This window comes from Panthera onca, chromosome E2 (genome assembly GCF_046562875.1).
Source record: "Panthera onca isolate mPanOnc1 chromosome E2, mPanOnc1 haplotype 2, whole genome shotgun sequence".
NCBI lineage: Eukaryota > Metazoa > Chordata > Mammalia > Carnivora > Felidae > Panthera > Panthera onca.
Genome location: NC_138353.1, coordinates 31,167,736 through 31,184,924, shown reverse-complemented (window position 1 = coordinate 31,184,924; position 17,189 = coordinate 31,167,736). Strand labels below are relative to the sequence as shown.

The 17,189-nt window shown below is 37.2% G+C and overlaps 1 protein-coding gene across 4 annotated transcripts in view; it reads right to left on the bottom strand.

Annotated features, from left to right (window-relative positions):
- Positions 1-17,189, bottom strand: part of FTO (FTO alpha-ketoglutarate dependent dioxygenase) — a 389,551-nt gene that overhangs the window by 278,031 nt on the left and 94,331 nt on the right. For all 4 annotated transcript variants that reach the window (XR_009615364.3, XM_060650765.3, XM_060650769.3 and 1 more), the window contains exon 2: positions 75-152. Coding sequence is in view for 3 of the 4 variants with exons in the window: in XM_060650765.3 (XP_060506748.3) it covers positions 75-152 (78 nt within the window). In the remaining variant the exon portion in view is untranslated. The remainder of the gene's footprint in view (positions 1-74; positions 153-17,189) is intronic.

The following is a 17,189-nucleotide window of genomic DNA, read 5'->3' as shown; positions in this document are numbered from 1 at the left end:
CCTCTCCAGACCACAGCTGCTTCTTAGACCAGAATGAATAAATACAAATTGACACAAATATTAAAAAATCTTACCTGCTGATAAAATTCATCATCCTTGGGGGTCAGATAAGGAAGCCAGGTATCTTCAAGCTCCTCAAGAAGCCTCAGTTTCTGTTCAAAAATAATAATGATTGTAGGTGATTGAATATAAAGTGACCAAAATATAAGACAATCCCTTGTTTTGCCAGTAAAACAATACCCAGAAAACTTAGCCAACCTGAATGTGTAAACTTTTACAGACAGAAATGAGCTGAATGCCTATTATTTAATGTACTAATTTAATTACATACACTTAAATGACACATTGGATAAAGCATTAATTTAGCAATCATGATTTTATTCACTCTTAATATTCCATGAAACAATTTAATTCACCAATCTTGACATATTTCTTCAACTCAAGGTCTTTGTCATCACCGGAATCACCTTTTGAGACATCCAATACAGTTTTCTAAAGCAAATCTTCCTGTCTGTATAATGACACAGAATTTTCTGAAAATCCTTCTATGACACTAAACACTGGAAATACCAAACCAAACTATAGTATCCATTTACATAGTGTCAGGATATTTGGAAGATGTACTCATCCTATAAACATTAATCTGATATCATATCTACTTATGTATTACTTTTTGAAAGTAATCTTTCACCTCTAGACTAATTACTAATAAAAGCATCCTCACTTTTCTTTCCCAATTTTATGGCGAACATTTGTAAAGCATCCACAGCTAGCCCTGTCTGAGGCCATTTTTATGTCTTCCCAAAGAGCACTACGCTGTTCAAACAAAGTAACTAAGAGAAGACCCCATATTATAAAGTGCTTTATAAAGAATCAAATACATATAAGATGACACCTTCCTTCTGAAGGATTTTTTTGAATGTTATATTCAAATATATATGGAGGGTATGTGTCGTGTATGTGTGTATGCTCAAATGGCATTATATGTGTGTGTATACACATAGACATACACATAGGAATTATCTACATACTACAGAAAATTTCTCAAAGGGAAAAAAAACAAAAGAAAAACAACAGATTTTCAAATAAAACTGCAATAAAATGCATATTCTGGTTGTTATCGGCACCTTTATAAGAATTAGAAAATGGGGCGGGGGGGGGGGTTGCCTGGGTGGCTCAGTCGATTGAGCATCCGACTCTTGATTTTGGCTCACGTAATGATCCCAGGGTCGTGGGATCAAGCCCCACGTTGGGCTCTGCACTGAGTGTGGAGCCTGCTTAAGATTCCCTCTCCCTCCCCCTCCCCCTCCCCCTCCCCCTCCCCCTCTCCCTCCCCCTCTCTCTCAAATTAAAATAAATTAAAAAAAGAATTAGAAAAGGGCACGCCTTGCTCTGACTCATTGCAGCCCTATTCCACAGGGCATGGCTTGGTGAACACTAACTGGAATTTAGCCCCTACCTGCTCCAGTGGACACTATCTTTATGCAGTGACCAACCTGCTCAACCAGACCTGGGGGCCCTGACTATCACCCTCCCCTCTCCCAGGAAAGCAGCCTTCTCTCACAAACCCATCACAGAGTAGTCCAGAGAAAACACCCGTAGGGCAGAACTTAAATTCTTTTTGGATCTTTTGCAAATTATCCAAGGTAAATAAAGAAAAAAGGAATCAAAATATAGCAACCAGTTGATCTAAGAGAAACAAAACACTAAATCTTACTCATATAAAATCCTAGTCTTATTTATTTAGTGAAAGCTTTCTGCTTGGACTGTAGGTTTTATTCTCATCCATAATGATAAGACAGGTTTATCAGTTAAACAAGGAACAGTTTTCCTTTATGAAGAACCCATCTACTAACACAAACCATTAGATTAATCATTGGTTAAGTGGTTCATCTATTTTCAACATTAGCCATTATTTGGGACACGGAAAGAACTAATGATATTTCCAGGCATATACTTACACATTTATGACTTCACCACAGATCTAATCAAAATCCATACCTCAATTTTCACTTCAACCTCAGGAAAGCCTGCATTTTCCTATGAATCTTTTACCAGTCCTTTTTATAGATAGAATACTTAAATGCCAAAAAAAAGAAAAAAAAATTAACCCATTGTTAAAAGCCTTGAATAATTCAAAGGCATATGATATCTCAAACCTTGAAATGACTCCATCTTGGAAATACCACCTTAAGATCTCTGCAGGCGAGTCTATGAAGCTAATTTGTGTATAAGAAGGAGGACAGAGGCACAATACCTCTAAGGAATTAAATATTCTACCTTAATGAGATTAAAAAGCAATAGACCTGTCTGTAGGTCAACAAGGATTGATGGAAGCTGAAATTCTGTTTATAGTTAATACTTTAGCTCTGTTATAAAAATAACAATTTCCCAGCTCAGTGGAAGTCCAGTGTATCAGACAGGTATAAAACATCAGAATTTGGAAGGGCTGTATCAAAAGGGTAAAATTCTATAGGAATGTGCCTACTACAGAGCAAGCTGAATATAAATGGTCTCCGTCCACTGGAAATTTCAATTTTGATACTGTGAGCATCATCATATCTATATGACAAGAGAGAATGAAGGTCCAGCAATCACTGAACTTAAGACCCCACATATGAAATCTGCTCTGTACATTCACAGCCTACCATTTTACCAATTAACTAATGAGATCAATTAAAAATAACATTTATCAACTTAAAAAAAATTCTGGTCCTATCTGCCTTGGTGAAATCAATCAGGAATTAATATTAGATTCAACTGGTAATTCATGAACATCACACATTCCTTAAAAATTAAGATTGCTTTAGCAGGGCGCCTGGGTGGCTCAGTTGGTTAAGTGGCAGACTGCAGCTCAGGTCATGATCTCACGGTTCACGGGTTCAAGTCCCGTGTCAGGCTCTGTGCTGACAGCTCAGACCTGGAGCCTGCTTCGGATTCTGTGTCTCCCTCTCTCTCTGCCCCTCGTCCCCCGCTCATGATCTGTCTCTCTCTCAAAAATAAATAAAACATGAAAAAAATCTTTTAAAGTTAACACTGCTTTATAAAAAGGCAAAGTGACTCTGGGCATGACTATGGAGAAAAAAAGTCCTCTCATATTCAAGAGTGCAAATGAGTACAATATCAATCAATGGATGGCAATTGACAATTCCTATCAAAATTCAAATGCATCTGCCCATTGACTCAGAAATCCTACTTCTAAGGACTTTTCTATGGATATACAGTAAAACCTTGGACTGCGAGTAACTTGTTCTGTGAGAGTTCCACAAGACAATCAAACATTTCTAATAAACTTTAACTTGATAAATGAGCAATGCCTTACAGTATGAGTAGTACGTGATACCGAGCATCACATGATCACAACTGAGCCAATGGTTCTTGCAATTCACTTTGATATACAAGTGCTTTGGACTACAAGCATGTCTCTGGAACGAATTATGCTCACAAACCAAGGTTTTACTGTACTTGTGTGGGGTTCGGAAGAATGTATGTCCAAGTTTACCCACTGGATCACTATCTGTAGAACAAAAGCTTAGAAACGTACTAAAAACCACTTGATTGTATACTTTAAAAGGATAAGTGTTTTGATATGTATGTTCTAGCTCCACTAAACGAAAAGATTAGCTCTAAAGCAAGGATCCACCCACAGAGAATGGTTAACTAAACTATGGTACATCGACACAATGAGATAAAATGCAACAGTAAGCAAGGATGAGGAAGTTCGCCTGTTAGTGAAATAAAAAGCTCTCCAGAATATCTCGGGAAGTAAAAGGCAACGGGCCGGACATGTGCTTGTGTGTCATACAGAAACATAAAGGATACGTGACAAACTATTCAAGTGGTTACCTGTTGGGGCAGAGGTGGGAAATGAACACGAGAGGACATGGGTGAAGCAAGACTGTTCCAAATAGTCCATTTGCATTGTTTTTGATTTTTGAACTAAGTAAATAGGTGGCCTATTCAACCTATCACCTCTTCTTACCTCAAACATACTGCCTACTGATTCTTAACGTAAAATTCAGTGTGAAAAGGCATGATGCCCTGAATTTTTTTACTCTTTTAGAAAGTGCATATTTTTGTGATGCACATGAAGCATACGGGGAGGAAACTCTCACAGCCCCGCACACCAAAGAGTAAAGAAAGAGGCAAAAACAAACCACCCGGCTCTGACAATTTCTCTGTGTCAAATGCCAACCAGTCGGTGAGCACACACATTAAAATGCACTCTGGAGTGGACGAACAGGGTGCTCCTGGCTGACTGTCAGATCTGGCTAACTGCCGCTCCCCGGCCTGATGTACAGATAAATCCACACAGCTGGGCCCGACCGCACACCGCTCGGCTCACAAGCTTCTTTGCTGTCACGCTGGTGTCAAATGCATCAGGCGGCTCACAAATGCCACACGGAAGGCCAGAGAGTGCAAAACCCAAGCGCTCCCACCCGGTAGGAGGAGCGTATGAAGACCTTTCTGTAAGGGGCTACACCCATTTCCACCGTTCCAGCGAGTAAAGACAACGCGAACACAAGGTCTTAGGTAAAACACACTGCAACTCAAAACCACCAAGATTTAAAGTTGGAGCTCAAAGGGCGCCTGGGTGGCTCAGGCGGTTGAGCGTCTGACTTTGGCTCAGGGCATGATCTCACAGTTCGTGAGTTCGAGCCCCGCGTCGGGCTCTGTGCTGACGGCTCAGAGCCTGGAGCCTGCTCCTGATTCTGTGTCTCCCTCTCTTTCTGCCCCTCCCCTGCTCATGCTCTGTCTCTCTCTCTGTCTCAAAAATAAATAAAAAAACATTATAAAAAAAAATTTTTAAGTTGGAGGTCGAACTTCAACCCGAAGCCTCTGACTCGCTGTGAAAAGGGAAGCTGTATCTGAGCTGGCAAATCTTGTTCTAGAGAGCTATGGTTTGAGAATCTTACAATAGTTACATAAAAAGATGAACCAGATATGAGGGGGTGTCTCACCTACAAATAAAGCGTATTTTCTGCAGTCTCGTCAGATTATGCTGCTAACGACTCTTAACTCTTTATCCATTTTTCATTTTCCACGTAATTTTCAACCTGTGAATCATATTTTATCAGGTTCAATAAAAATTTAATTTTGCTCTCTGATTCTTTTCGAAATGCAGTCACAAATAAAAGGCTTATGAATGTTCAGTGTAAAAATAATCATCCGATCTTCTGCGGGTTTCAAATAAAAGTGGGAAAATTGACCTCGTCCTTACGCAGGGTGTGAGTAAGTAAAACCTCCCTGAGGAAGACGCATCAAAACTAATACCACAAAGACGAGTAAGAAAGAGCTAAACCGAAAGCAGCATAAATAAATATTTCATATCCACATATGCCATACTTGCAAGGGAAAAAACCGTAGTTCAACCACTTGAAGAAACTTAGTATTCGCTTTCCTATCCTCGCTGAAAATAATGGCATGGTGAAAATAAACCGAATTTGGGAGAAAAGAGAATCTGAATCCAGACTCATCACTTCCAACACGGGGTACACCCGAATCGGCCTCTCCGGATTTTAGTTTACGCATCTGTAAAACGCTGTTTCACTGAGTGTTGTGAAGAGGAAATAAAATCAGTTGCTTGTATTAGTGTGTTTTACAAGCAATAACCTATGCAGATATTTGGGAAATGGCATTCAAATGGGGGGAGGCGTTTGCATAACAAAGCATGAGCTAAGAAGCCACATACCAGTTCTACCCAACTAGGTAAATGGTTTGGAACTAGTCTCTTAGCTCCATGTGAGGTGTAAATGAAGAACAGTGCCTAGCACATAAAAAAAAACCTTCAATAAACTTCGACAACTACTTGTTATTTGCTCATCTCTGGGAAATACGTTTTATGTACCAGTTATGAGTTATCTATAAAAGAACCTATGTGTAACCCATCAAATTATACTTTATGACACAGATTAATGCTACATGAAAAATTCAGATATTAATTGGCTTGGGTGAACTACAGCAGAAACATAAAAACTCTTCATAAAAGTTTATGTGTATACACACACACACACACACACACACACACACACACACACACATATATATATATATATACAAGGCCTCAGTTAGCTATACTGGTGACAGAAATAAAAATTATTGCAAAATTTTAGAACAGATGAAGAAACAAAAACCCACCCAGGGATATACAGTGACTGGCAAGATATTACACGGCTGATCATGAGAAAATCACAACTCACATTCTCATTTTCAAGTACAAGGTCATTTCTGCTATACTCCACCATATCAATTCAGAGGCAACAAAAATTTTATCTTTTAAGAATTGTCCAATTTGTAACTTAAAAAGAACATATAAACACCAAATCTTAAATAATTTTAATTAAAAGCCATCCTTTTTTTTTTTTCTTTTAATATAAAACAAATGCTTTTGCCACAACTTTTAGACACTCAAGTCTTAGCTGCTTCGGTAGCTCTACAGTGCGCCAAGAAATTCTTTTAAGAAATTTTCTGAGGATGTCTTGTTGTTGCCAATAATGGGAGCCAATGTCACTGCAGACCAAAAATCCAGCCAAAGTAAAAAATCACATAATCCACAAAACATCGGGAAAAATTCTCAGGAGGACTTTGTTTCAATGATAACACAAAATTGGTCCCAGGCTGTTCTTTCTTTAAAAATCTTAGATCAGACTAAAAGGATCAAACTGTGTCTAATCAAAAATTACAACCATGGGAAGCAAGACAAAGTAATGGGACTTATAATGGAGAGAAAAATCAATCAATTGAAACTGGCTCCAAAATGGTACAATGACGGGGGCGCCTGGGTGGCTCGGTCGGTTAAGCGTCTGACTTCAGCTCAGGTCATGATCTCACAGACCGTGAGTTCGAGCCCCGCGTCAGGCTCTGGGCTGATGGTTCAGAGCCTGGAGCCTGCTTCCGATTCTGTGTCTCCCTCTCTGTCTGCCCCTCCCCTGTTCATGCTCTGTCTCTGTCTCAAAAATAAACGTAAAAAAAAAAAAAAAAAAATTAAAAAAAAAAATGGTACAATGACAAAATGAAAAGTACATTTAAAAAGCAATATAACTGTAGTTCATAAGTTCAAAACGTTGGGGAAAGACTGAACAGGATAAGGAGAGAAACAGAAGAAATCAAGAAAACTGAATCATACTTCTAGACAGGAAAACCTCAATGTTCAAGATGAAATATATAAAGGATAGGATTCAAAGCAGATTAGATATCACAGAGAACAGAAGAGTGAACATGAAAACATATCAGTGGATATTATCCAGAAGGAAACACTGGAAAAAAAAAAAAAATCACGGCGAACTATGAGATGACTTTGAGCAGTATAATACATACAACTAGAGTCACTAAAGAATAAGCAAGAGAACGGGAAAAGGAAAAAGACTTGTCCAAAAATTTTCCCAATTTGATGAAAACTATAAATCCACAGATTTAAGAGAGGTATTCACAGAACCCTAGGCACAAAAAACATACAGAAATAACACTATAGCATAATATAATCAGATTACTTAAATTCAGTGAAAAGAGAAAAGCTTAAAAGCAGTCAAAGAAATAGTATATACACAAAAACACATCATAAAATGAAATATCCTACTGAAACAATGTTAGCCAGAAGACAGTGAAAACAACATTTTCAAATAACTGACAAAAGTATTTGTCAACTAGCTTTCTATACCAAGCCAAAATGTCTTTCAAAAACAAAGATGAAATAAACACTTTTGCAGATACAGAAAAATAAAAATAATGGAATACCAGCAAAGCTTCATTGTAAGAAATGATTAAAAAGGCAGAAAAAAAAAAAATGATACTAGATAGAAAGCTGAGTTGACGCAATGAAGAACATCAGAAATAGAAACTACATTGGAAATAAAATGACTTTATCCTCACCATTTAAATCTTTATGAAAGATAGCTATTTAAAGCAAAAACAATAGTATATTGTGGGGTTTATAATATATGTAGAAATGAAACATCTAACAATACCACAATGGTCAAAGAAAAATGGAAGTATTTTGTTATAAGATTCTTAAACTACATTTGAAGTGCAATAGTACTACTTAAAAATATATTCTATTAAGATACAGATATATGCTAGAAATGCTAAAACAACCATAAAATAACAACAAAGAGTTACAGGTAATAAGCCAAAAAGGGAGATAAAATGGAATCATGAAAAATCAATCCAAAAGGGAAAAACCAAGAAAAAAAAAAACAAAGGGTAAATTGCAAAATGGTAAAATTAAATCCAACCATATAAATAATCACATTACATGTAAACAGTCTAAACAACTCAATTAACAGGAAGAGACTGTCAGATTATGTTTTAAAAATATCAATATCCAACTTATCAAACTCAATACTCAAAATAACAAATAATCCAGTGACGAAATGGACAAAAGACATGAATAGACACTTTTCCAAAGACATCCAGATGGCTAACAGACACATGAAAAAATGCACCACATCACTCATCATCAGGGAAAGAGAAATCCAAACCACAATAAGACACCACCTCGCACCTGTCAGAATGGCTAAAATTAACAACTCAGGCAACGACAGATGTTGGTGAGGATGCAGAGAAAGAGGAACCCTTTTGCACTGCTGGTAGGAATGCAAACTGGTGCAGCCACTCTGGAAAACAGTATGAAGGTTCCTCAAAAAATTAAAATACAACGACCCCATGACCCAGCAATTGCACTACTAAGCATTTATCCACGGGATACAGTTGTGCTATTTCGAAGGGACACATGCACCCCCATGTGTATAGCAGCACTATCAACAATAGCCAAAGTATGGAAAGAGCCCAAATGTCCATTGATGGATGAATGGATAAAGAAGATGTGGTACATATATACAATGGAGTATTACCCAGCAATCAAAAAGAATGAAATCTTGCCATTTGCAACAACGTGGATGGAACTAGAATGTATTATGCTAAGCAAAATTAGTCAGAGAAAGACAAATAACATGACTTCACTCATGTGTGGAATTGAAGAGACAAAACAGATGAACATAAGGGAAGGGAAGCAAAAATAATATAAAAACCAGGAGGGGGACAAAACATAAGAGACTCTTAAATACAGAGAACTGAGGGTGCTGGAGGGTTATGGGTAGGGGGATGAGCTAAATGGGCGAGGGGCACTGAGAATACTTGTTGGGTTGAGCACTGGGGTGTTATATGTAGGAGACGAATCACTGGATTCTACTCCTGAAATCATTATTGCAATACACACCGACTAACTTGGGTGTAAATTTTCAAAATAAAAAAGTTAATGTCCAACTATATGCTGCCTATAACAAACTGACTTCAAATATAAAGTAAATATAAAGTAAAAGGATGGCTACAACGATATGATTGTACTTAATGCCACAAAACTGTAAACTTAAAAATGTTAGGTTGTACACTTAAAATGTTTGCTACACATATTTTGTGACAAAAGATTTAAGAAAGTAAAAGAATAGAAAAAATATTTACCACAGTTATTCTAATCAAAAGAAATTTGAAGTAGCTATATTGATGCCAGACAAAATGAGTTTCAGAGCAAAGAATGTTAGAAGAGGTAAAGAGAGTTATTTCATAACGACAAAGGAGTCAATTCATCAAGAGAACATAGTAATCTTAAATATCTATGCAACTAACAACGGATCTACAAAATACATGCAGTAAAATCGGATAGAACAGCAAACAGAAATAGGTGATTTCACAATTACAGTCAAAGATTTAAATATCCTTCCCTCAACAGTCAGTAGAACAAGCAGACAGAACACTCAGTAAGAATATAGAAGACTTGAACAACACTATAAACCAACTTAACCTAATTGACATTTACATAACACTTAACCAAACAATGGAAAAATACACATTTGTCTCAAATGCACACAGAACATTTGGCAAGATAGACCATGTCTAAATATGAATATATATTTTTGAATCAGGCCATTAAAAAATACGTTCTCTTGAGGCACCTCAGTGGCTCAGTTGGTAACACACCAACTCTCGATTTCGGCTCTGGTCATGATCTCACCGTTTGTGAGTCTGAGCCCCACAACAGGCTCTGTGCCAGCCTATAGCCTGCTTGGGATCCTCTGTCCCTCTCTCTCTGTCCCTCACTTGCTCATACTCTCACTCTCAAAAATAAATAAACTTTAAGATTAAAAAAAATGCTCTCTGGGGGAGAATGATGTCAAGAACATAGCTGAGCAAGACATCACTCAATTGTATACACCCCCTGAACAAAAACAATTTGGCATCCATCCACAAATAAAAGTGCCTTTGTGAGAGCTATAGGATCTCATCATACACCAAGACTCCCTGTAGGAGTCTCGCCCACCTGTGTAGCAAGTAATACGTGTACAGACCTGGGTTCACTATAAACCCAAATGTGGCCCATGAATGGGCTCCAGTCCCTTTAGCCCAAGATCCAGGAAACCCTGAAGAACGCTGACTTAGACAATTATCCACAGAAAAGACAACCTTTGTGGAAGTGTAAGAGTCCAGTGGAGAAGTTCCAGCACACCATTGGAGCAAGACAAAGCCACGACTAGACACGTCAAAAGGGTAAGAGGAACAATTTGTTTGACTTTACCCACATTATTTCTCCCACAGTGGGGCACAAGTTAGCGTGAAGAGTACCCAACACTCTTGTTAGGCCATGATTTTTCCCACGGTATCAAGTGAAACTGTGTGAACGAGCACCCAGTTTCTCCAGGTAATATGGGATGCTGCCAAAGAGGCCTATTTTTCTCCCATCTCACTGAGAGTACCAAGTGGTGACCTTTATAACTGGGGGGTAGGGAGCACCTGGGAGAACAACAGTCAAGGCTTAAAATACACATAATAAAGGGACAATTGCTACTAACCATACCATGGACTTCATTGGAAGGCCAAACCACAGGTGCTGGGGTCGCCCCACCCATTGATCTGATCCCTCCAACTGGCCCATGGGAACCCACAGTGCTCCACAGTCCTCACCCACAAACCTCCATTCTGCACGCTCCCTGTGCACACTCCTAAAAGTGACAAGAACAAGCCATTCCAGACAGCTGGGGAGTATGCACAGAAAGCCATTCCAAATCTGTGGATCAAGAAGAGATCACAAACCTGAGTATTTAGCACTTCCCTTGAAAAAGCACAAGGGAAGCAGTCAGTGCTTTGCAGGATTGAGAGAAGACATACAAGACCAACAATTGCATCACATGAGAGACCAATAAGTGTACAGGGGTATCCGTAGAAGGTTCGAGAAAGCCTCAGAATCCCTAGTAGGGCTGACAGAAGGTATTTCTCTCTGGAAGTCAGTCAGTCAATATTGGAGGATCCAGCAATGCAAGACTTCAAGGAATATGAAATGTCAGGGAAACGTGACACTATCAAAAGAAATGCAGTAATTTTCTGGTAACCAGCTCTAAAGACATGGAGATCTGTGATATGCCCATTAAAGAATTCAAAGTAGCTGTTTTAAGCAAGCTCAATAAGCTATGAGAATACAAAGAAAGATAATTCGATGAAATTAAGAAAAACGTACATGAACAAAATGAGAAGTTAAACAAAGAGACAGAAATGATATGGGACCAAAGTATGAAGCTGGAGAACAAAATGAATGAAATTTAAAAAAAACAAACAAACAAAAAAACCAACAACAACAGTATGAACAACAGAACGGATCAAGCAGAAGAATCTGTGAAGGAGAAAACAGGATCTCTGAAATTATCCAAATAAAGGAGAACAAGGGGAAAAAAAATGAAGGAGTGAGGAAAGCCCATGTAAACCATGAGATACCATCAAGAGAAGCAGTATGTAACTACTGGACTCTAAGGAGGAAAAGTAGGTAGAAGGCATATGCCAAGAAATAATGTCTGAGAATTTCCCAAATCTGGGAAAGAATTTGGCCATCCATCCAAATTCACAATGTTCTTAGGGTCCTCACACAGATTCAAATCAAAAAGGTCTAATCCAAGACACATTATAATAAAACTGTCAAAAAGTCAAAGTCAAAGAGAGAATTTTTTAAGTTTATTTATTTATTTTGAGAGAGAGAGGGAGAGAGAGGGAGCGAGAACATGGGGTAGGGGCAGAGAGAGAGAAAGAGAGGGAGATTCCCAAGCAGGCTCCCTGCTGTCAGTGCAGAGCCTGACTCAGGGCTTGAACCGATGAACCATGAGATCATGACCTGAGCAAACCAAGAATCAGTCACTTAACTCACTGAGCCACCCAGGTGCCCCAAAGAGAGAATTTTAAAAGCAGCAAGAGAAGCCTGTCACCTACAAGGTAACTCCTACAAGGCTATGAGTGAATTTCTCAGCAGAAACCTTACAGACCAAGAGGAAGTGGGGTGTTATATTCAAGATACTGAAAAAAATGCCAACCAAAACTATCAAAAATACTTTACCTAGCAAAGACATCCTTCAAAAATGAAGAAAAAACAAAGACTTTCCCAAACAAAGTCTGAGTGAGTTCATCACTACTAGGTATGCCTTACAAGAAATGCTAAATAAAGACTCCAAGCTGAAATGAAAGGACGCTATTTAGTAACATGAAAATATACAACATACAATTAAAGTACGTAGTAAAATTCAGAACTTTATTACAGTTATACTGTAATATAACTCTAATTTGTGCTAGCCAGTGATCTCTAGCAAAAAGACTAAAGGACAAAAGCATTAAAATAACTATAGCTACAATAATTTGTTAATATATACACAATATAAAAAGAGATACATTGTGACATCAAAAACTTTTATAAAAAAGGAAGAATAAAAGGGTAGAGTTTTTGTATCCAGTTGAAGTTAAATTGTTATCAGCATAAAACAGTCTATTATATCTATGAAATCTTTTATGGAAGCCTCACAGTAACCACAAAGCCAAAACTTATAATAGATACACAAACATAAAGAGAAGCGAATCAAAGCATACCACTATAGGAAGGCATCAATACACAAAGGAAGACACCAAGAGAAGAAGAAAGGAACGAGGGAACTACAAGATAACCAAAACACAATTAATAAGATGGCATTAGTAAGTCCTTTCCTATTCATAGTTATTCTAAATGTTAATGGATTAAATTGTCCAATCAAAAGACATAGAGTGGTTACATGGACTTGAAAAAAAAAGATACAACTATATGCTGCCTACAAGAGACACACTAAAGATTTAAAGGCACACATAGGCTCAAAGGGTTGGAAAAAGATAGTCTATGCAATGTGGAAACCAAAAAAGAAAAGGGAAAGCTATATATACAAGAAACAAACTTTAATTCAACTGTTACAAGAGACAAAGAAGGTCACTGTATAATGATAGAGGGGTCAACTCATCAAGAGAATATAACAACCATAAATATGTATGCACCCAACACTGGAGCACCTAAATACATTAAGCAAATACTGACAGATCTGAAGAGAGAAATAGACAACGATATAATAATAGTAGGGGATTTCAATACCCCATCTCAACAATGGATAAATCATCCTGTTAGAAAATCAATATGAATACATTAAACTTGAACCATATTTTAAACCCAATAGACCTAACATATATAGAACATCCCATCCAACAGCAGCAGAATATACATTCTTCTCAAGTGCATATAGAACATTCTCTAAGACAAACCATATGTTAGACAACAGGTCTTAGCTAATTAAAAAAAAAAAAAAAATGATACCAGGCATCTTTTTCAACCAGAATGGTATGAAACCAGAAATCAATAACAAAAGGAAAGCTGAAAAATCCACAAATAGCAAATTAAATAACACACTCCTGAACAACCAACTGGTCAAAGAATATATCAAAAAAGATTAAAAAAAATTTTTTTTAATGTTTATTTACGTTTGAGAGACAGAACACTAGAGGGAGAGGGGTAGAGAGAGGGAGACACAGAATCCAAAGCAAGCTCCAGGCTCTGAGCTGTCAGCATGGAGCCCGACGCGGGGCTCGAACTCACGGACAGGGAGATCATGACCTAAGCCAAAGCCAGACACTTAACCAACTGAGCCACCCAGGCACCCCCAAAAAGGACTTTCAAAAATATCTTGAAACAAACAAAAATGTAAACAACATGTCAAAAGTTATGGTATGTAGCAAAAGCAGCTCTGAGAAGAAAATTTATAGTGATAAATGTTTACATTAAGAAAACAGATCTTCAATAACCAACCTAACTTTACACCTAGACAAGAACTGAGTCCATGTTTGCAAAAGAAGGAAATTACCAAGATCAGAGCTGAAATAAATGAAATGGAGTCCAAAAAAACAATGGAAAAGAACAACAAAACTAAGAGCTTATTTATTTTTAAAGACAAGCAAAATTGACAAAACGTTAGCTCACCAACTAGAAAAAAAAAAAGAAAACTCAAATAAATCAGAAATGAAAGAGGAGACATTACAACTGATGGCACAGAAATAGAAAGGATTATAAGAGACTACTATGAACAATTATATGCCAAGAAATTGAATAATCTATAATAAATGCATAAATTACTAGAAACGGTCACCTACCAAGACTGAATCATGAAGAAACAAAAAATCTAGCATTACTAATAACAAGTAAAAAGTTCAATAAATCATCAAAAACCTCCCAACAAAGAAAAGCCCAGCATCAGATGGTTTCACTGGTTAATCTACCAAACATTTAAATAAGAATTGATGTAAATGCTGTTCAAATTTTTCCAAAACATTAAAAGGGAAAGAACACTCCCAAACTCATTATACAAAGCCAACACTGCCCTGATACCAGAGCCCAGTAAGGATGCTACAAGAAAACAAAACAACAACAAAAAACTACAGGCCATTATTCCTGAAGAATATAGACATAAACATTCTACCAAAAATATTAGCAAACCAAATTCAACAGCACATTAAAAGAATCATACACTATAATCAAGTGGTATATATACCATGTATACACGGAAGTGTAGTAAAAATAAATAAGTTAAAAAACCACATTAATAAAATGTAAGATAAAAATCATATGATCTTTCCATTAAATGCTTTAAAAAAGCATCTGACAAAACACAACACCCTTGGCATGATAAAAGTTTTGATATAGAAAAAAAATGTACCTCAACATAATAAAGGCCATACAGGACAAGCCCACAGCTAACATCATACTCAATGAAGAAAGGTTCAAAGCTTTTCTTCTAAAGTCAAGACAAAACTGTCTATTTTCACCACTCTTATTCAACATATTACTGGAAGTCCTACTCAGAACAATTAGACAAGAAAAAGAAATAACAGACATCCAAATCAAAAAGGAAGAAGCAAAGTTGTCTCTTGCTGTAGCTGGTGTGATCTTATGAACAGAAAGATCCTAAAGACTCTAGCAAAAAACTGTTAGAATAAATAGATTCTGTAAAGTTGCAGGATACAAAATCAGCACGTAAAAATTTATCATGTTTCTCTACACTAACAATGAAATACTGGGAAAAAATAAATAACCCTATAATAACAACATAAACAATAAAATACTTAAGATTAAATTAACCAAAGAGATGAAAGATTTCTATACCTTATAAGACTTGGATAAAACAAAATGAAGACAGAAATAAATGGAAGGTATCCCATGTTCATGGATGAGAAGAATACTGCTAAAATGTGCATACAGCCCAAAGCCTTCTGCAGACTCAATGCAATCCCTATCAAAATTCTACTGGCTTTTTTCACAACAATAAAAAAGCAATCCTAAACTTACAAGGGACCACAAAAGATCCGAAAACAGTCAAAGCAATCCTGAGAAAGAACAAAGTTGAGGGCCTCATTTTTCCTGATTTCAAACCATACTACAATGCTACAGAAATAAAAACACTATGTTATTGGCATAAAAACAGACACAGAGAGCACTGGGAAAGAATCAACAGCCCAGAAATAAAATTTCCTATATGTGACCAATTAATATTTGACAAAGTAGCCAAGAATACTCAATGGAGAAAGGACAGTCACTTCAATTAATGGCGCTGGATAATCACCAGTTAATGGAAAACTGGATAATCACACGCAGAGGATGGAATTGGACTTCTACCTTACACAGGTCACAAAAACTAACTCAAAATGGATTAAATACTTAAAAATAAAACCTGAAATCATAAAACTCCCAGAAGAAAAATCAGGAAACAGCTCCTTGACATTGGTCTTGGCAATTATTTTGGGAGTATGGACACCGAAAGCAACATCAACAAAAGCAAAAATAAAAAATAAAGTAAGTGGGATTGTATCAAACTAAAAAGCTTCTGCACAGCAAAAGAAACAATGAACAAAATGAAAAGTCAACCTATGTAATGGGAAAAAGTATTTACAGACCATCTCTCTGATAGGGAGTTATCATCCAAAACATATAAGGTACTCATACAACTCAATAGCAATTTTTTTTTTTTTTTTTTTTTAACCCTGATTTGGAGAGCCTGGGTGGCTCAGTTGGTTAAGCATCTGACTTCAGATTGGGTCATGATCTTGCGGTTCATTAGTTGGAGCCCCATGTCAGGCTCTCTGTGCTGACAGCTCAGAGCCTGAAGCCTGCTTTGGATTCTGTGTCTCCCCCTCTCTGCCCCTCGCCTGCTCTCTCTCTCTCTCTTTCTCTCTCTCTCTCTCTCTCTTAAAAGTAAATAAACATTAAAAAAAATTTTTTTTAATTAGCTGATTTTAAAAAGGGCAGAGAACCTGAACAGAACTTATTCAAGGAAGACATACAAATGGCCAAGAGGAACATAAAAAGTTGCTCAACATCACTAATCATCAGGAAAATGAAAATCAAATCCACAATGAGGTATCACCTCCCATCTTTGAGAAAGGCTACTGTCAAAAAGAGAAGAGATAACGAGTCTTGGCAAGAAAGGGGACCCTTAAGCACTGTTGGCAGGAATGTAAACTGATAAAGCCACTATGGAAAATAATACGGAGATTCCTCAAAAAATTAAAAATAGAACTCCCCCGGGCGCCTGGGAGCTCAGTTGGATAAGCATCTGACTTGGGCTCAGGTCATGATCTCATGGTTTGTGGGTTTGAGTCCCACATCAGGCTTTGTGCTGACAGCTCAGAGCCTGGATCCTGTTTCTGATTCATTCTCTCTCTCTCTCTCTCTCTCTCTCTCTCTCTCTCTCCTCCTCTCTCTCAAAAATAAATAAACATTAAAAAATTTTTTTTTAAATAGAACTCCCATATGATATAGTAATCCCCCTTCTAGGTACATGTCCAAACAAAATCCAAAATGAAATTAGGATTTCAAAGGG